Source organism: Hippopotamus amphibius, chromosome X, assembly GCF_030028045.1.
Source record: "Hippopotamus amphibius kiboko isolate mHipAmp2 chromosome X, mHipAmp2.hap2, whole genome shotgun sequence".
NCBI lineage: Eukaryota > Metazoa > Chordata > Mammalia > Artiodactyla > Hippopotamidae > Hippopotamus > Hippopotamus amphibius.
In genome coordinates, this window is record NC_080203.1 from 89,362,977 (window position 1) to 89,384,202 (window position 21,226).

Consider the following 21,226-nt stretch of genomic DNA (forward strand, 5'->3'; position numbering starts at 1 on the left):
CTCACCATCCTATCTGCCCTTTACCCTTGCATTGAGAATAAAGCCCTACAGTAACATTTCACCTGGACTGAATAAAACAAAGTAGAATGAATGCTGGGTTGGCAGAGGGGAAATGAAGAAAGAGAGAGAGAAAGAAAAAAAAAAAACAAAGGAAAGGAAGAGAGGAAAAGAAAACAAGAAATATCTACTAGAGACCAACCATTTGTGAAAACAAAATGGACAATATTTTTCTCCAAACTTATACTTAGAAAAATGCCTTGGTCCAACATAATACTATCAATCCATGTATAACTGGCATTCACCTCTTCAAAAGGAGATCACTCCAAATCTTATTACCTATTATCTCCAGCCTCAAGTCTAGAAATTTTGGGGTGATATCCTTTCCTTTTCTACCTACCTTGCAACTCATTCTAGATATGCTGCAAGCTATGAACTAGATTATATATTGAACCACCATGCCCTGTGTGTACAGCTGTTGTATCATTTGCATAATCTTTGGATCATCACTGAGTATGATGTGGATGAAGGTACCAAGGGGATTTCCTGGGACTCATATACTCATATGTAGGAGGTAGATTAAGCCCTGCTCCAGTACATCCAGCAATCTTGAGCATGCCTTGTAGGATTAAGTTGTGCATCATACTCCTAAGAGACCCTAAAGTTTACCTCCGAAATGATTGTGTGGAATCTGAGCTCTTGGAAGTCCTACCTGTATTGGCTTGCTGTAATCTGCATTGACCTTTTGCCACTGGACATGGCAGTGCTAGGGTGGTGTGGTGAATCTCCTGGGTTCCAGACATGCTTTTCCCTACCCCATTGTGTAGCAGACAGACTCCATATTTCCCCTTGATAGTTGGGATCACTCATCCCAGCCACATAGTGAACACCGCCCCCCCCCCTTTTTTTTACCTATTGGTTAAATGTCATGAGGAACTCCAAGTGGCCAGGTGGAAGTCTGAACTTGCTGTCAATCAAATTTTTGCTATTGTTTCAATAAGTGAAGTGATGAGAGGTGTGATTCCCATTCCCACCCTTTGGTTTCTAGACCTATGTGTTCTTTTTTAAGGGAAAAAGAGCATCCTGTATTGGTTGTTGATTTACAGAATACACTGAATTCTGCAGGATGGTCCTCAAACCTCATGAAGTGTTGTTTGCTGTCACCAAGATTAAATCTTCCATAGGCCATCCCACCCTTCTGCAAAGGTGTATGTGATAAGTACACGTAAGCCCATTGTCGTTAGACCATTTGTCTTAACTCTTTCACTGTGAAATGTGTTCTTTGGCCAGAAAAAATATTGTATGGGATACTTCAATGACATACAAAGTGTATAAAGTAATTAGAAAATCCAAGGATGATGGTGTTGCTGAAAGCACCAGGGAAGGCAGATCTGTTCCACAATATGTGATTATTTCCATAAGGATAAGTTGACTCCCACTCCCTGATGGAAGAGGTCCAATGTAATCCCTCTGTCATCCAAGGACTTCTTGCTCTCCCCAGGGAATGGTGACATATTGGGGTTTCTGCTGTTGAGAAATTGGGCAGTCAACAGTGTTGGTAGCCAAGTCAACCTATGTGAAGGTAAATCCACGTCAAATCCCTGCATAACATCCATCCTTTCTACAATGGCAGTTTTGTTCATTGGCTCATCTAACAAGTTCTGAGATGTCTAGAGAAAGAGGGTGACAGATTTCCACAGGCTGGGTCATCATGCTCCCTTTAGTAAGCATTCACATGAGATACAAATATTCTCACACTCAGCCCATTCCGAGAGATCCATTCACTTACTCCACATATATATGTAGGCAAAGCAATTGGACTGTACCTTACACATAAGGCATATCTCTTACATATCTCTAATTATTTGGCTGCCTTGTTGTTATCACTATCAGTTCTGTGATCTTGTTCCTTCCCAGTGTCTGACCATCTGACCAGACTGTTAATTGGCATTGATCAGTGCCCCGGCCAGGTCACTTTCTGAATTAAGAGATCAACCAGATGCACAGCTCTGAGTTTTGTCTCCTAGGAGAATTTCCCTTCCTTCCCATCAGGGTCACATCTCAGTGGGGCTGTTAACTTCCAGTTAGTTCCTCCTTATCATACAGTGTCATCTGCAAACCATGCTCCTAGGTTTTTTCTTCTTCGGTAAGCTGCTGAAGGACCTAAGAGTGAACTGAAGGAGAGCAAGCAATGTGGCAAGAGTAGGGACTATGGGAGTTTGCGCCTCCTATAACTCTCTTTTGCTTTCAGGGCCTGCTGCAGACTGACTTTGTTTATACAACTGCCCTTTGGTGATGGAGTGCTGTTATTGCCTGTCCAGCTTTATGGTTTGGTGGATCAGATGGCACCAAGCTTAAGATGGGCAGCTCAGTTTGCATGGTCACTTGGGGTCCCATGGTTAGGCATTCAAACTCTACGAGGGCCAGTAATTTATCTTTGTTAACTCAGTCATCAGGTGCCAGGAGCTGTTTCTCAAAAGGAGGGTAATTATTTGACAAAGAGCATGGCTTATGCTCCAAAACTCTAGAGACTTGTGCTTTGATTCTCTGCTTGGGACTTGTCACAGGCTCCATACAACATCCCAATCTGTCACAGACACTCACTCAACTCACTCAGACATGTATTTGTTCATTCAACAAACATCTACTAGTGACTACAGTATTCATGACCTGTGCTGGGTACTGGAGTGGCCTGTTCTCAAGACATGGCCAGTCCAGTGAAGGAAACAGTGACAGCACCAAAAGGAACCACTTAGGTTTGTGAGAGCCCAGATGAGCAAGTGATTTGCTCTTCTTCCACATATGGGTGTGTTATTAATCACAGATGATGTGTGAGGATCATCTGCACGAATGTACAGATACAGGCACACATTTTAACATACAAATATAGGCATTCTGTACACACATTCTAATTACGAAATATGAGTCAGCAGTCAATGTGCTCTGGTGAAAGGAATCCTGACTGGGAGGCAGGTGATGGGGGTTAAACTACCCCGGGTCCCTCACAGGGTCCTCGTGTGGCCTGGGGCATGTCCCTGGCCCTCTCTGGCCTCATATCTCCTGCCTGTAACATGCAAACAGCATTGCCTCACCCAGCCTGGTCTCTGTGAGTGTCACGTTAGATAGTGGACAGGGGGCACCCCAAAGTACTTTGTGCCCCAGGAGACTTATGTCTTCACTAATTTATCTTCAGTTTACCCATTGAGTGAGCCGTCTGTTTTTTGACAGCATTCTGATTGACAAAGAGAGTAAATGTGAGAGAAAAGGGGAATGAGTGAATGTGTGAGTAAAAGGAAGAGTGGGTGAGTGTAATGTGAGTAATGCATGAATGAATCAGTAAATAAGTGTGAATGAAAGAATGACTGAATGAGTTGATCAGTAACCTTTTCCTGTTTGTTTATTCTGCTAAGGGATGCAGAGGCCATACTTGCTTGTTCATCTTAGATGTGTGATCAGGGGCTTACACATGTTCTCACCTGGCCTCAGTTTCTACCTTTGTAAAGTAGAGAGAATGATCTCTACTTCATAGGATTACATGAAGATGATGTCAGTTAATGAATATCAAAACCTGTAAGAGAGTAGGTGTTCAAAAAACGGGAGTTTAATTCCCTATTTCCACTTTCCTCCTGCCAGCAGGATGTGGCTTATTTAAGAATTGGCATCTTCCGGTAATGTGTTCAAGTGAGATTTCTCTAAATCAAATCCTGTTTCCTAACTGAGTTCCATTCTGCTGGCAGAAATGTATTGTCTTCCTTCAGTGTTTCCTCCCAGCCTCCAAAAGAGTTTCATCAAGCACAGAAACTTTGGGTTTGGTTACTGTATGCTGAGGAATTACTGCCATACAAACAAGCTTAGTCTAAAGCATGGGGGAGGGGTGAGTGTGAGGGGTTATTTGAGGGAGAAAAGGCATTGCACGCAAATTGAAACCTCTTCTTGTAAAACAAATCATTAGCCCCTTATTGTTTTATTGTAGATTCAGATTTTCACTAACATAGTTTCCTTATGGGTAAGTTGCCTGTGATAGAATTTCTTAGGCAGAATATTTAAGATGGTGATTGAGGGAGAAAGAGAGTTTAACAAGTGGGTGGGTGAATAACTGTGGGCGAGGGACTTAGTTGAAATAGAAGCCTGGTCAGGTCTGCTGGGGCAAGAGAGAGGGTAGCCAGAACTAGGTCATCTAACAGATCCCATCCCCCTCATGAGACCCCCATCTCCTTCATCCTCCTCCCTTTCATGACCAAGGGCCACAATCAGAGAAGTTCCTCATCTCCACCAGCCTGGCAGCAGCCACAGAGGTGAATTTCCCCCCGGCCTACGAGGAGCTGCTGCAGTGGCACCAGGGCCAGTACCAGCTGGTGGTGAGGCTGAGGCCTGGCCAGTTGGTGACAAGGCTGAGTGTAGAGGTCACAGTGTCAGAAAAGACAGGCATTGGCTATGGTCACGTACCACCTCTGAAGACCAGCTGCCTGCACACCAACTCTCACACAAGCATGTGGGCAGCACTACAGGTCAACCATAAAACTGGCCTTCCCTAAATGGGAACCTACCCCTTTAGCCTCTGCTTCCCTCTAATTCCACTTCTGCCTTAGGTGTCTTTCCCATTCAAATAAGAAGAAGAAGAAATGTTTGCAGTTGAAGACATTTGGGTTACAAACTTGGTCTCATCTTTGTAAGCTGTGTGAAACCAGCAAATCCCACATTTCCCACAATGGTGATTTCCCTCCCGAAATGGTAAAAAGTGGAGAAGGGGTTTCTGGGTCAGCTCCATGAAATCATATGTTGACAAATCTAAGGATGCAGAGGCCATACTTACTTTCCTCTGGAATCACCACTGAGAATGGAAGGGCAATGGGAGGACAGTGTGAAGTGCAGGCTGCCCCCAGAGGACATCATCTCAGGCCCTGTAGGCCAGAGAGACATCCTGGTTGCCAGCCTTGCTTCAGACCTCATCTCGAGGTGTTTAAAGGCCACACTGGGTACAGCCGAATTGCTGTGTGAGCTGTCAGAATACAGATTCCCGGAGGGGCCCAGGAATCTATCTTTTTAACCCACTTGCAAGTGAACTTGATGTCCAGTCAGATTGGAGAACCACTGATCTGGCCTAGACGCCTCCTCTGAGGGACCAGTGGACAGGCACAGAGAAATCACCCACGTCATGTGGCCACTCTCACTAAACTGTTTAGCTTTGGAAGCCTGCCTAATTTGACCCTGCTGACCCAGAGAGACAGTATGGAATATGGAGAGGAGAGAGACAGACACAGACCTGGGTTCAAATCCCAGCTTTGACCTTCTCCAAAGGTGGGGCAGCAGGCAAATCACTCACTGGCTCTGCTTCACTTTTCCCATCTGTACAATGGGGACATGCAATCTATGGCCCAGGACCACTGTGAGAATTTGAGAAAATTCCTCCCTGCAAATCACTGGTACAGAGTAATGAAGACCTGATGATAATTGTAATCGTTAGCATTATTGAGCGCTTACTAAGATCCAAGTATGGTTCCAAATGCTTTACATAAAGGATCTCGTTGAATTCGCACAAACATTGTCTATGAAAGAGGAGCTGTTATCCTTCCCGTGCTACAGATGAGGAGCCTGGGGCTTAGAGAGTGTGAACAAATTGTCCAGGGGCCCACAGGCAGCATCTGAGTCCTTGGAGTCTGCACTCTTAAACCCTAAGCTATAAATGGCAGCTCCCTCCCCCTCTTCTCCTTAAAGGTTAAAACAGAGGGGAGAGCCAATCCTGTGGGGATAGAACAGAACAAAGACCTCTGAAAGGAAGGAAGCCAAGGGAATGTATGTAAGCAGGCGCCTCAGAGAGTATGGGGGCTCAGTTTGCCCCTAAGCTTCCTGACAGCTGTAGCAGGAAAGGGGGGGCAGGGAGCAGAATTCCCTAGTTTCCACTTTCTGGAAAAAAATGAGGCACAGAGGCATGTCTAAATGGACATTTGTCTTGGACTGAAATTCCAGAGGAGTTGATCTTGTGGCCAGCTCAGCAAACATCCGGGACCAGAAATTCATCTGTGATTTCATGAGGCGCTAAAAGGCTTATTCACACACATGATTCTGAGAGTCAAGAAGGCAGAGGGGGAAGAAAACACGTGAAATTCTATCAAGAAGAGAACCTTGCTGGACTGCAATTTCCCACAGCAGTAAGGGGCATGGCAGGAGACCGAGGCCCTCTCTGTGTATCTGTCTCTCTCCACAACACACACCACACGGTCTCTCCTGGAGGAGACCCAGGCTCCTGGGGATGTGACACTCCTCCAGGGACTGGGCTCTGGGATGGATGGCATATGAGCCAGGATGAAGTTGTGAGTGAGGGCCAGACTGCCAGAGCCTGGGAGCTGAGTGGGGGCTGGGTCTGTCAAGCTGGGCTTGCTGGAAGAGGCAGAGTAGGGGGAGCTGGTTGTAGGATTGGGAGAGGAATGTGGCATTTGGGCAGGTGGAGGGGCATTGCAGGCAAAAGGAGCAGCAGGTGGTGCAGGGCTTACTTCTCACCCTCCCTAGATGTTGCCCCTTTTGATGTCCCTTTACCTGGCTTTCTGCCTGGTGAGCTCTCCATACCACCCAGCCCCTCCCCACCCATGCAGGTGAGGCTGACTCACCCCCATCCACCAGGATTGAGAGCGGAGGGACCTGTGTCCGAATTACCTTCTGCCCAACACTGCAAGATCGGCCTGTCTTCTACAGCTCAGACATCAGGGCCAACTTCGTGGTCCAGTATGATGTAGTCATGGAGGACATCATTGGAGACATGCAGGAGAGAGGGCCAGGAGAATGGAAAGAGCATGGGCTCTGGAGTCAGACAGGCCTGGGAAACAAGGTGCTGGCCTCCACAAGGTGCTGGCCTCCACAAGGTGCTTATTTGTTCCTCCCTAGGGATCAGTGAGGACTAGTGAACACGGACAGGATGCTGTGTAGCGACACATGACTTCACACCTGGGAAGGCACGTGTGGCCCCCAAACAGTTGGAGACTTGCAACTGTATAGACTGAATCAAGATCCAGGTGAATACATTCCTGACTGAAGCAAGTCATAGCCTACTCTTAACCAGACCTTTTGGAAAGGGAACCATTGGCCAGTGATTAGTCTCTCACACTTTCTGCAGTTCTGATACTCTCATGTTCTCTTGGGCTTTCTGGATGTCTCTAAGTTTTAAAAATTCTTTTTGCCTCACTTGAGCCATTTGCCTAAACAGGGAGCCCTAAAATTCTGAGCTCACACTCTCACGAAGAACGTGCAGAGGTCCCACGCTCTACCAGAGGCGTAAAGGCTGATCCGGGACCCTTGGCTTGAAAACAACAATTGCATGGCAGCCTGAGATGTCTGGTCCCAGCCTGCTTCTCCTGCCACACCTCTCACTGCCTCCCGCACACAAACCACCCTCCAGCTGCCCCACACCACACCACACCACACCACACCACACCACACCACACCACACACCATTGTCCCAAAGCACCTGAACCTACCAGTCATCTGTGCCTGAGTATGTGCTACCCTGGGAATGTCTGCTCCTTCCTTTCTCCACTGGTGAGTGTCCTCCTCACCCTTGAAGACCTTGCTTCAGTGCCACCTCCATGATGACCCCACCCCACTTACAATTCCTCTCTCTGCTCTGGGATAATATAGTGCTTTGGTTACACTATTCATTCATATGTGGACTCATCTCCACCAAGCAGGAAACTACTCTAGGCCAGTCCTGTCCTCACTGACTGTGGGAAGTCAAGAATGAGCTGGACACAGCCCCTAATCTCCCTTTGCAATGTCCCATCCTGACGTAGCCTGATACATAGAGCCAGAGCAGTCATAAGAGGTTCTAAGTGCTGTGTATAAATCTGTAATGGGTTATGCATGGATACCACCGAGGAGGGTTTCACGATAGCCTTCCTGAAGGAGTTGGCCTTTAAGTTAGCATAGGGAAACTGAATAGACTTTACCTCCACCTGGGCTGATAGGGTGAAGGGAAGGGCATGCAGCGAGAGGGGAATAGCGTGTGCAGAGGCACAGAGGTATGACAGAGGCCTGTTGCCTCGGGGGTGGGGGTGGGGGGGTGGGGGGGAGGAGTAAAAGGAATTCACCCTCTCAGGACAGAAGCTGAGGGTATCATGCCAGTAGGTGGCAGCAGGGCCTTAACCTGGTGTTCTGGTGTGTGTGTGTGTGTGTGTGTGTGTGAGAGAGAGAGAGAGAGAGAGAGGTATATTTTGTCTGCTTGTTCATTCTTTACCTCTCCCAGCATTGCCTGGAGTAAAACTACAGATAGAACAGATGGAACTAGGCATTAAATAGTACGACTGATACTCCCATCCACTGTGTGCTCTGATTCCTGTATCCCCCAACCAAGAACCCCTCAATTCACCTCCCATTTTACTTGAGTATGCCCACCTTTCAAAGCCCAGCACATTCACTCCATGGGCACTTAATCCGTTATGCCCACTGCTGGCTGATGTCGGGAACCCTGAAGAGAATCACACAGATCTTGTTCACTGTCTCCAGGTGAAACAGAGAGACACAAGAATGACACAAGATGAGAAGTGCTTTGTCAATGACAACACAAGTATGATGGAAGCCATCATGAGGGGTGAGGAGGTCAGGGGGCCTGACCTGAGTCTTAAAGAATTCAAAGAAGTGTACCAAGTTGGGAAGGGGGCTCCCAGAAGGCAAAGGCAGTCTAGCAAATTGAGGGCTGCGTGATACAACGAGTGGAGGCTGGAAATATCCAGCGGTGTGTAGGGAAATACAAGTGGATTGGAGTCCCTGGAGCATTGATTTGAGGCCCAAGAAATGCTAAGAGGTGAGACTGAAGGCTGTGAGTGCTGCAGGGGCTTGATAAGGAACATAAAATTTATGTTGAACGTGCCCAGGGAGCCATGAGAGGGAATGACGTCATGAGGTTTGTGTTTAGAAAGACCAGACTGTGCAGCTGCTGCAAAGATGCATGCATGAGAAGCAGGGAAACCAGAGGGAAAGCAGTCCTAAATTTGGGCTTTGTTAGTTTGGGATGGTGAGGAGCAGTGGACCTGAGACATATCCAGCAGATCAAACCAGCATGAATTTGTGGCTGGATGGATGTGAGGAGTGAGGGACACAGAAGGATTCAGGGGTGACACTCAGGTTTGTATCTGGAGTGACCATGTGGATGAAGGTGCCTCTAAATGGCAAAGACACACAGGGGCGGGATGGGAGGAAGGTAATGAGTTTGTTGTTTGGGCAGCATATATTGGAAGGCTTCGGCCATCCAGGGGAACAGGTCCAATGGTGAGTGGGTATGAAGTTATGGGGGGGAGGAGTGAAGAGACCTGGACTGGAGAAAGAGTTGTGGGGTCAGCAGTGGAGACTCAGAGGTTGAATCCAAGAGAGCTAGGGAGGTGACCCAGGCAGAATGTATAGAGCCAGAAGAGCAGATCCAGGATGGCAGTTGCTAAGGCAGAGCTTCCCAGTCTAGGAGCTATTGATCTCCACAGCCCTTGGGGTAACCGGCCCCACCAACTGCCATCAGCCTGTTCAGGGCTCTAAATCCCCACCACTTCCCTCCATTGTGCTACACAAACGTAATCATTTTCTTTGCATGCCATGACTGACAAATGTTAGGCAACACTGCTTAAGGGACGGGGGGAGAAAATGGAGCTGAAAAAAGAGACTGAATCCAATGGGCCTGAGAGCTGGTAGGAGAATAAGGAGCGTTCTTCATCTCTGAATCCCAGGAGGAAAGATTCTTCCGAGGACCAGAAGTGATTGTCAATTGTGAAATATATCAGGGAGGCGCAGTGTGATGAAAACTGAAATACACCCACTGAGATTTCAAACCAACTGGTCGTTGAGAAGACCATTGCAGCTGTCGAGTTCATTACCTTGGCATGCTACCAGGAAAAAAAAGGAGCTGATTTGAAGTTTGGGTGGGATCGGAACGAATGGAGGTTGTCTTAGTGGATGGAAAAGACGCCAACATTTTTTGATTCTAAAGAAGACCCAGTTGGGTGCATGGGCTGGGTTGGAGAGTAGGAGTCTGGCTGGTGGAGGAGATACTGGAGGCTGGGCATGCGTGGGGGTCAGAGCAGGATTGTTTTGTCTTTCAGTAGGGGGAGGAGGCATATAGGTGTGTGGACCCTGTGCAAGGGTGGGTTGGGCAGGCCAAGGGACATGGCCAGGTGCCCTTAATTTTCTCATGAGGAGGGAGGGGAGGCATTTCTTGGGAATGGGGTGGCGTGACAGCTGAAGGGAGCATAAGAGGTTGGGACCTGGGTCGTGCCTCTGGTTTATAAAAATAGGATGTGAGGTGCGGGGCCGCTGGTGAGCCTGGGAGCATGGAGAGCCAGGAATGTGATTTTCCCAGAAGCTCTCACCTACCCAGGTATGGGAAGAACACAGTAGGACAGCTGGACGCTGCCTGTGGCTTGGGCAGTTGCAAGATGGTTGACCCAGGCTGTAGAGTGCCAGAAAAAAAGTGCAGACAGAGCCTACACTTTTGCTTGTGAATTAATTCAAAGGCTGGGGTGGAGGGGAAGAGCAAGATGTCCTCCCATCTCCTTCCTGCTCTCCACACACCCTGCCCCCCATGCCCCACCTCCCGCCCTCCAAGACCCCAGGAGATAGTGTGTGATCAGAGAATGCCTGAATGGCTGAGAGGAGAATAAGCTGGTTATCCCAGGGCAGAGCCTGCCTCAGGCTCCTGGGCATCACAGACCCTCAGCAAGCCTATACTTCCTTAGGCTGAGCTGCCACTGGTCCTGGGGGCCCTCCCAGCTTCTCCCTCCCCTCCCCTCAACTGTCCCAGGCCCCAGCCTCTGCATAAGGAGAGATGGAGTGGGGGAAGGGCATCAGCAGCCAATCACATCCCCAATAGCCCAAGGCATCGGCACCTGGTCTAACCAATCCCCTCTGAACAAACAGCTCACTCAGCCTCTGCTTCCTCCTCCCCTCCCTGCTCTGCCCAGCAACAGCAGAAAGGGGGTTTAAGGAGCAGAGAAAGAGGCCCTGCAAACTCCCAGCCCCTGGCAGAAATGGAGCTGGGCCTCAGGCTCACTCTATAGAGGGAGGTTAAAACAACACTTACAGTTCCTGGAGCCCAGGCAAAACGTCCCTAGGGGCCCTCAAGACTATGCAAGCCCAGCTCTCACAGACAGGAACTCACATATTACAGAGATCCTGATCCTTGGAGCCTTGGGCCACAAGCCAGTCTCATTCCCTCCACAGCTCAGGGGCAGGTCCTGGGCTGGCAGCCTGATCAGCAGAGATACAGTTCTGGTGGAGGAGATGGACATTGAGCAAACACTCCCACAAATGCCTATTTAATAGCAATGGTGATAAGGCCTAGGAAGGAAAAGGGCAGGGTTTTATGCAACAAAATAAGAGGGGACTTGATTTTGACTGGCTTTCACAGTTTTTGTTGATTTCACTTTATTCCCCCAGATTTATGATGGCTATTTTATTCATTACTTTGCACCCAGAGGCCTTCTACCTGTTGAGAAAAACATGGTGTTTGTTATTGATAGGAGTGGCTCCACGTTTGGTACCAAGATGAAGCAGGTAACAAGGACCCTGGGGATCTTTCATAGCTCTTGATTTAGGAAGCTCAGAAAGCAGAGAGTGCTGGAACAGTGGTTCCCTGAGACCAGACACCCTGCCATCCCAACACCCTTGGACCTTATAGGCCTAGGCCTACCTTAGAGACTTGGTACCTTACGTACCAGGAGCCATGTAGACGTGGAGCCACAGAATCCTAGGAACATTGAAACATAGGACTACGAACCCATCGAGAGCCTCAACCACAAACCTCCAGGTCTCATAAGGGCCCAGAGTCATAGAGACTTTGGGCTAGAGTACTCTGGCATCATAAAGCCTGAGTCAGAAACATTAAAAATTATTGTCATTTTAGGCTCTGAACTGTCATGGGGCCACAGCTTTGTTTTGTTTTGTTTTATGTTGTTTTGTTTTGTTTTTGTTTTTGTTTTTGTTTCTTGACTATATAGCCAGAAGAATACAGTGCACTGGCCTTATAGTGCTTACAAGCCATGGAGTCCTGGGTGCATCTAGGCTTCAATATTGTACCCCTTCTACCGGAGCACCCCTGAAACTGAATCCTGGAGCCATAGGCCCAAAAGATTTTGGCTTTAGAGCCTGAATGGATAAAGTTCTGGAAGCAGCATTTCAAACCATATTACTCTGCAGTTCTAGAAGTATACGGTTCAAGTGTCTTGGGACATTATAAGTTTTGTACCTTGATATTTTGAACCAGAGAGCCCATGGGATCTAAGGCTAGCTGACTTGTGTTTTATGAGAGTGTAACCAAACTGGGAGAAGGGAAGTATTGAAGACTGTCTCTAGCCTTTAATGTATGAGAAGGGATATACCCAACTCCAAACCTTTTTAGTCTTCCCATTTCATCTAAGGCAGGAAAAAAGCTAAGAAATCTAATGATGAGCATATTCCAAGAGCTAGGTGCTCTAAAAATACTGAGACCTAATCATAGAACTATAGAATGCTTCTCTTCCCGCCATGCATGACCACCATATCAACTGGGTTCCTGTGTAAAAGCAGGAGGTTACAGTTGAAAGAAATGGAAGCCTATCCTTTTCTATGAAAGTGTCTCTAGGGAAACCCAAGGCAACATAGGAAGCAAAAACAAGGACTCTAGGAGCAATTTTAGCCTCTTACACCTGTAACTGCAGCAACCAACAAACACAACCTAACTCCTAGCCAGATAAACCTGAAACCTCACACTAAAAGTCTATTTACGTCAGTTCCTTTTACTTCATACCTCATATCTGGCTTTCAACAAAAATATACAGAGCATGCTAAAAGGAAAAACACAATCTGAAGAAATGAATCAAGCATCAGAACCAAACTGATATGGCAGAGTTTTGGAATTACCAGACCAGGAATTTATTTTTGTTTTTTTAAAACTTTTATTGAGATACAGTTAACATGCAATAAACTGCTTATATTTAGAGTGTACAATTTGGTATCCCAATCTCCCAATTCATTTCCCCCCAACCCCCCCCCCACTTTCCCCACTTGGTGTCCATATGTTTGTTCTCTACATCTGTGTCTCTCTTTCTGCCTTGCAAACTGGTTGATTTGTACCATTTTTCTATATTCCGCATATATGTGTTAATATACAATATTTGTTTTTCTCTTTCTGACTCACTTTACTCTGTATGACAGTCTCTAGCAGACCAGGAATTTAAAATAAGTATGACTATTATGCTAAGGGTTCTAATGGGAAAAGTGGGCAACATGCAAGAACAGATGGGAAATTTAAGCAGAGATGGATACCCCAAGAAAATTAATAAGAATGCTAGAAATACAAAACACTGAAACAGGAATGAAGAATGCCTTTGGTGGGCTCATTAGGAAACTGAACATGGCCAAAGAAAGAATCAATGAACTTGAAGATATTAGAGTAGAAACTTCCCAAACTGAAAATGAAAGAGAAAAAAAATGGAAAAAAAAAAGAACCTCATAATATCCAAGAACTGTGTACATGTACAAAAGTGTAGCGTATAATGGGAACATCATAAAGGGAATAAAGAGAGAAAGTAACATAAGAAATATTTGAAGCAATAACAGACACAAATTTTCCAAAATAAATGACATCCATCAAACCACAGGTCCAGGAAGCTCAGACAACACTAAGTAGGATAAAGACCAAAAGATATGCATGTAGGCATAGCATATTCGAACTGCAGAAAATGAAAGACAGAGAAATCCTGAAAAAGCTCACAGAAAATAATATCTTACTTGTAGAGGAACAAAATAAGAATTACATTGAATTTCTCTTGAGAAACCATGCAAGGAAAAAGAGAGTGTAGTGAAATATTTAAGGTGTTGAACGATAAAACCACCCATTTTGAATTCTGTATGCAGCAAAATTGTCCTCCCAAAATGAAAAATAAAGACTTTATCAGCCAAACAAATATTGAGAGAATTGTCACCAGTAGACCTGTCTTGCACAGCTAAATGTTAAAAGACATTCTTCACTGGGACATTTGTAGAGACATGGATGAGCCTAGAGACTGTCATACAGAGCGAAGTGAGTCAGAAAGAGAAAAACAAATATTGTATATTAACACATATATGTGGACTATAGAAAAATGGTACAAATCAACTGGTTTGCAAGGCAGAAATAGAGACATAGATGTAGAGAACAAACATATGCACACCAAGTAGGGAAAGCGGGGAGGGTTGGGGGGGGAACGAATTGGGAGATTGGGATACCAAATTGTACACTCTGAATATATGCAGTTTATTGTAAAAAATAATAATAAAAAAAGTTAAAATTTACAATAAATAAATAAATAAATAAAAAATAAAAGACATTCTTCAGAGAGAAGGAAAATGGAATAGTCCAGATACTTGGATCTGCATAAGAAAAGAAGATTGTTAGAGGAAGAATAAATAAAGGTAAAATAATGTATTTTATTTAACTAATTGATCTAACAGATAATTTGTTCAGAATAAGAATAGCAACAATGTATTCAGCGAATATAGCTTATTGATAAGTGAAATTAATGACAGCAAGGTTATAAAGGACAAGAGAGAGGAACTGGACTACTCTGTCACAAGGTACATGAACTATGCATAAACTTGTATAGTGTTATTTGAATGTGGAACTTGAATTAGTTGTAAAGGCATATTACAAACTCTAGGGCAACTGCTAAGAAATTTTCTTAGCATAATGGATATGCTGAGACAAGAGACAATGGGACCATATAAAACACTCAATCAAAACCAGTGAAGGCAGAAAAAGAGTAGGAGACAAAGGGAAAAAAAAGGGAAATGAAGAGAAAACAGTTTAAAATATAGCAAATATTAATCTAACTATATCAGCAAACACTTTAGTGATGACTTGTCTAAATACATCAATTGAAAGACAGAAGTTGTCAGTGTCAATTAAAACAAAACAAAACAAAAAACAAACAAAAAAACAAAAACCAACTGTATGTTTCCTACAAGAAACCCATTTTGAATATAAAGACACAGATAGATTAAAAGTAATGGGATGGAGGGACTTCCTAGGTGGCACAGTGGTTAAGAATCTGCCTGCCAATGCAGGGGACACAGGTTCAATCCCTGCTCCAGGAAGATCCCACATGCCACAGAGCAACTAAGCCCATGCGCCACAACTATTGAGCCTGCACTCTAGAGCCTGTGAGCCACAACTACTGAGCCTGTGTGCCACAACTACTGAAGTTCGTGTGCCCAGAGCCCGTGCTCCACAAACAAGAGAAGCCACTGCAATGAGGAGCCCACACACCATAATAAAGAGAAGCCCCCACTCGCTGTAACTAGAGAAAGGCCATATGTAGCATCGAAGACCCAATGCAGCCAATTAATTAATTACTTAATTACTAAAAAAGTAATGGGATGGAAAAAACATATACCATGCTAACACTAATCAAAAGGAATCTGGAACAGCTATATTAATTTCAGACCAAGTACATGTCAGAGCAAGTAAATTGTCAGGGATAAGGAGGTGCATGGGTCAGTTCAAGAGGACATAATAATCCTTAATGTGTATGCACCTAACATTAGAGTGTCAAAATACATGAGGCAAAGTTGATAGAACTGCAAGGAGAAATAGACAAATCCATTGTTATAGTTGGAGACTTCAACTTCTCTATATCAGAAATGGACATATCCAGCAGGCAGAAAATTCATAAGGACATTGTTGAACTGAACAGCACCATCGTTTAATTGGATCTGACATCTATATAATGCTTCATCCAACAACAGCAGAATACACATTTGCCCCAAGCTTACATGGAACATTTGCCAAGATACACTACATTGTGGGTCATAAAACACACCTTAACAAATACTAAATAATATAAATCATACAAATTGTGCTCTCAGACTAAATGGAATAAAACTAGAAATCAGCAACAGAAAGACAGGCGGAAAATCTCAAAATAATAGGAGATTAAACAACATACTTCTAAAACATAATCTGTCCCTGGATAACAGGAGATTCTCAGGAAAAGCCATCCTTTATGTGTCAGCCCTCTCAATGGAAACAAGAATATGATGCTCAGCTCCTTTTTTTAAAAATATTTATTTATTTATTTGGCTGTGCCAGATCTTAGTTGCAGCACAAGGGATCTTCATTGCTGCATGCAGATTCTTCATTGTGGCATGCAGGATCTTTTTTAATTTATTTTTAGTTGTGGCACGCAGGATCTTCATTGCCCCATGTGTGATCTTTAGTTGCAGCATGTGGCATCTAGTTCCCTGACCAGGCATCAAACCTGAGCCCCCTGCATTGGGAGCATGGAGTCTTAGCCACTGTATCGCCAGGGAAGTCCCTGGTGCTCAGCTCCTGATGCCAGGATGTGTACCTATCCCCTGAGTTCATCTTATGGAAGGAAAGATTCTGATTCACTTAAAAGTATTCAAGGCATATTCTGTCAGTTTCAGATATAGAGAAAGGCAAGCCACACATGTCTTTCCTGTGTTTTCTAGAATCCACACCTATATAGAAGGTTGAAGGTATATATTATGCTTCAAATCACTGGATTTAACACCTCCAAAATACAGATTTGAGTCCCTGGTCCACCAATGACTAGCTGTGTGACCTTGAGCAAGTGACTCCACTTTCTGAGCCTTAATGTCATCACGTGTAAAATGAGGATAATATTAGTACCTTTTTCATTGTGTTGCTATGAAGATGAAATGAGCTGATGCATCTAAAGTACAGTACCAGCAGCATAGCAAGTATCCTATAAATGGTACCTAATATTAGAACCTACATTCCCTAAGCCTAGACTTATACTAATTATTGTCATGGAGAAGAGAGCCAAGAGGAAGTAGCATTCTAAGCCCTGTTTTCAGAGGACTCAATATCTGTATGGAGGATGAAAATACTCCATGTAAGATAGTCAGCAAATAATGTGGGACAGGGAATGTCTGTGTGCAAAGGGCATGGATCAGAGTAGGCAATCAAGGAAGGGCTGCTCAGAGAAAGAACAACTGAAGGAACTATGAAGCAAAGGGCAAAGTTGTGGAGATGAAATGCAATCTGGGGGCTGGTGAGAAGACCAGCCTGGAAGAAACAGAAAGTGAGGTAGAAGAACAGGTTAGAGAGAACAGAGAACCACAGCATGCAAAGTCATTGGAAGGTAGCTATAAATACCTGGAGTCATAAAGCTCTTAAACTTTAAGGCCCTGGAATCACTGAATCCTGGATCATAAGGTTCAGAAACCATAGAACACATGAATCCTAGCTCTCTGAAAGCATAGAGCTTGAACCTTCTAGACCACCATTGCCCAGTAGAACTTTTTTGATGATGGAAATGTTCTAAAAGGTGTCCAATACAGTAGCTACTGGCCACATGTGGTTATTGAACCCTTGAAACATGGCTATTGCAAGTGAAGAAACAGAATTTTTTTCTTTAATTTTAATTAACTTACATTTACATTTAAATAAATACATGTGGCTAGCAGTTACCATTGGACAGTGCAGTTCTCGGTTTTGAACCATTAGAGCCTGTAGAGCATTTTGACCCAAAAATCCTAGATTTAGAGTGCTGGAGTCAGATAATGTTAAAACCATACAACACTTAGACCTCAGTACCTTGTATAGAAAGAAGCCTTTCAGTCTTGAGCAAGACCTTAAGTCTTAGTCCATCTCCTTCACTTCATCTATGTCCCACAGACTGAAAAGGCATTGCATGTGATCCTTAGTAACCTTCGGGCCAGCAACTACCTCAATATCATCTCCTTTTCTGACAGTTAGTGTCTGGAAAGCCGAAGGCTCCATCCAGGCCACTGTCCAGAATGTCCACAGTGCCAAGGACTACCTGGACCACATGGAAGCTGCTGGTTGTGTTAGACCCACCCACCCAAATTGGCAGGCTGTGGTGATATGGGAAATTCTTGAAACCCTCCCTTCATTCACCCATCCACTTCACCTCTCATAATGTCTGAAATATAACTATAACATTTTACACAAATATGTCCCTTCAACCTTCTGTGTTTCTTTGCCTTGTGGAAAGAGCACAGCTAATTCTTCATGTATTTTAGGGCACATTCTTCATTGGGGCTGAGTTTCTACCTCTTAAAAGTATATACTCAAAAGAATTTGCTAAAAGTTTTATTTTTTATCAATAATCTATTTATTTCTAAGTATTTGAGAAAGCTGCTGCCCTGATTTTGGCTTTTGATCAATCCTCTCTCAGACAATTACTGAAGTCTCCCCAACCCACCACCTCCTGACAACTCAGCCCTTTTTTCCCCTGTAGCATGGAGGTGGGGATGCTCTCCTTGGGGAGCTGCCAATCTGACTAGAGAATGAGACATCCCCCCAGGAAACAGGCAAAGCATTCCGAGACAAGGAGTGATAAAAGCCAAGGACATGTGGGCCCCACTCTCAGATCTCACAGAGTCTGTGTGGGGGTGGGGAGTTGGGAAGAATAAGCAGCAGAAACAGTCTGAGCAAAGATAAGGAGATATGACTGAGTCTGGGAGATTGGTGAGGTGCCCAGTGTGTCTGCAATGGGGGTAGAAGTTACTAGTGCAGAAGTTACTCACAGTCTGCACTTCAGTTAGGGACTAACATCAATGCAGCTCTGCTGGCAGTTGCTTCAGTGCTGAACCATAGCAACCAGGAGCCTGAGAGGGCCCCAGTGTGGGGAGGATCCCTCTCATCATCTTCCTAACAGATGGGGAGTCCACGGCTGGAGTGACAAGTGTGATCCTCTCCCGCATCCGTCAGGAACTGGGCAATAGAGTGTCCCTTTTCAGTTTGGCCTTTGGGGATGATGCTGACTTCCCACTGTTGCATCGCTTGTCTCTGGAGAACTGAGGAGCAGCCCAGTGCATATATGAGGACACCGATGCAGCCCTACAGTTGGAGGGCCTCTATGAAGAGATCTCCATGCTTCTGCGGTAGATGTGCATCTGGACTACCTGCGTGGCTTGATTGGGGTCTCCCCTTGGGCCCTTTTACCCAACTACTTCGGTGGTTCAGAGTTGGTGGTAGCAGGCCAAGTGCGGCCAGGTGAGCAGGAACTGGGCATCCACCTGGCAGCTCGTGACCCCAAAGGTCAGCTTCTCAGGGCCCACCACAGTGAGGTGGCTACAAACAGCAGCCAGAAGGCCTTTGGTTGCCCAAGGGAACCAGTCCCCAACATAGCCCACTTCATACTCTGCCTCTGGGCCTACATCACCATTGGAGAGCTGTTGGAGGCATGCTTCCAAGCTCCTGATGCCAGCACTTGCCACCTACTGGCTGCCAAAGTCCTCAACCTTTCCCTTGAATATACTTTGGTCACACCTCTGACTTCACTGGTCATGGTGCAGCCCAAAGAATCCAGTGAGGAAGCCAGGAAACAGATTTCCACCACAGATGGACCAGGCACCATCATGCCTTCACCTACCAGCAGTCATGGCCTAGGGGCAGGCACCGCTCAGCCAGCCTTGGTGCCCAAGGTTTCTCCCAAATCAAGGCTTGTGAAACCTAAGTTCTACTTATCCTCAACTACTCCTGCCTCTACAAAGAAGATGCCCAGTTCCAAGCAGATGGAGCCACTGGGTCAGAGGCCTAGTACCCCATCCACCCTCGCACACCCAAAGCCCCAAATTCCAGTACAACAGGATTCTGGCACCTTGGCTCAGCCAACATTTACAACGAAAACTATTGCCCTTATACCCTCAACTTCTGGTGCCCTATTGCTTCTGAAGCCCAGCATGCCATTACCCATGAATTCCAAGACACAAGTCCCACCTCTGAATCCTAGCACTCCAGCCCAACCCAAAGCTGGCCCTATGAAACATGCTACTCTACTGCATTCCAAACCTGGTTCTCCATCACAACCTAAACTAGATGCTCCATCACACCCCCAAACTGGGGTACTTACATCACAGTTGCCCAAAAGCCTGGAGTCTCCACACATCAGATCCTCAAATACCCACCACACACCAGAGCAAGGTTCCTGCTCCTAAGACCCCAAACAACCTGTCATACCCTAGACCTGGGATCCTCTTAACCAAGACCCCTAAAATCCCATCACCTCTTAAACCTAGTGCCCCACCTCACCAAAGACCACTAAGCTTTTCACTTTCCAAACCTAAGACAACAATCCCCAGTAAACCCAAAATCCCATTACCCCCCAGGCCTGCCAAACTTAGGCCCTTACCTCCTAAGAGCCTTAGCATACTCCCAAGCACAATCTCAAGTCCCACAAGTCCCAGCAGTTCTATGACCATTTCTGTCCTTAGAGAACCCCTCCTTACTCCCTTTTTTTAAAAGAAATTTTATTGAGATACAATTAACAGACAATAAACTGCATATAATTAGAGTGTACAATTTGGTATTTTTTTCTTATTAGTAATGTATATATGGCAATCTCAATCTCCCAGTTCATTCCCCCCCAACCCTCCCCACTTTCCCCACTTGGTGTCCATATGTTTGTTCTCTACATCTGTGTCTATTTCTGTGTGCAAACCGGTTGATTTGTACCATTTTTCTATATCCCACATACGTATTAATATACGATATTTGTTTTTCTCTTTCTGACTCACTTCACTCTGTATGACAATCTCTAGGTCCATTCAAGGTCTCTACAAATGTTCCAGTTTCATTCCTTTTTACAGCTGAGTAATATTCCATTGTATATATGTACCACATCTTCTTTATCCATTCATCTGTTGATGGACATTTAGGTTACTTCCACGTCCTGGCTATTGTAAATAGTGCTGCAGTGAAGATTGGAGCGCATGTGTCTTTTTGAATTATGGTGTTCTCTGGGTGTACGCCCAGTAGTGGGATTGCTGGGTCATATGGTAGTTCTATTTAGTTTTTCAAGGAACCTCCATACTGTTCTCCATAGTGGCTATATCAATTTACATTCCCACAAACAGCGCAAAAGGGTTCCCTTTTCTCCACACCCTCTCCAGTATTTACTGTTTCTAGATTTTCTGATGATGCCCATTCTGACCAGTGTGAGGTGATACCTCATTGGAGTTTTGATTTGCATTTCTCTAATAATTAGTGATGTTGAGCAGCTTCTCATGGGCCTCTTGACCATCCGTATGTCTTCTTTGGAGAAATGCCTATTTAGGTCTTCTGCCCATTTTTTGATTGGGTTGTTTGGTTTTTGTTATTGAGCTGGATGAACTGTTTATATTTTTTGGAGATTAATCCTTTGTTGATTCGTTGGCAAATATTTTCTCCCATTCTGAGGGTTGTCTTTTTGTCTTGCTTATAGTTTCCTTTGCTGTGCAGAAGCTTTTA

At 45.1% G+C, this 21,226-nt stretch overlaps 1 protein-coding gene across 1 annotated transcript in view; it reads left to right on the plus strand.

Moving 5' to 3' along the window:
- The first annotated feature begins 2,918 nt into the window (after positions 1-2,918).
- The window catches only part of ITIH6 (inter-alpha-trypsin inhibitor heavy chain family member 6), a 32,727-nt gene continuing 14,419 nt past the window's right edge, over positions 2,919-21,226 (plus strand). The window contains 11 exon segments of the mRNA XM_057717648.1: positions 2,919-2,970; positions 4,240-4,485; positions 6,588-6,753; positions 11,400-11,520; positions 17,648-17,721; positions 17,723-17,817; positions 18,541-18,603; positions 18,606-18,875; positions 18,878-19,864; positions 19,867-19,914; positions 19,917-20,219. Of these exon segments, the coding sequence (XP_057573631.1) occupies positions 2,919-2,970; positions 4,240-4,485; positions 6,588-6,753; positions 11,400-11,520; positions 17,648-17,721; positions 17,723-17,817; positions 18,541-18,603; positions 18,606-18,875; positions 18,878-19,864; positions 19,867-19,914; positions 19,917-20,219 (2,425 nt within the window).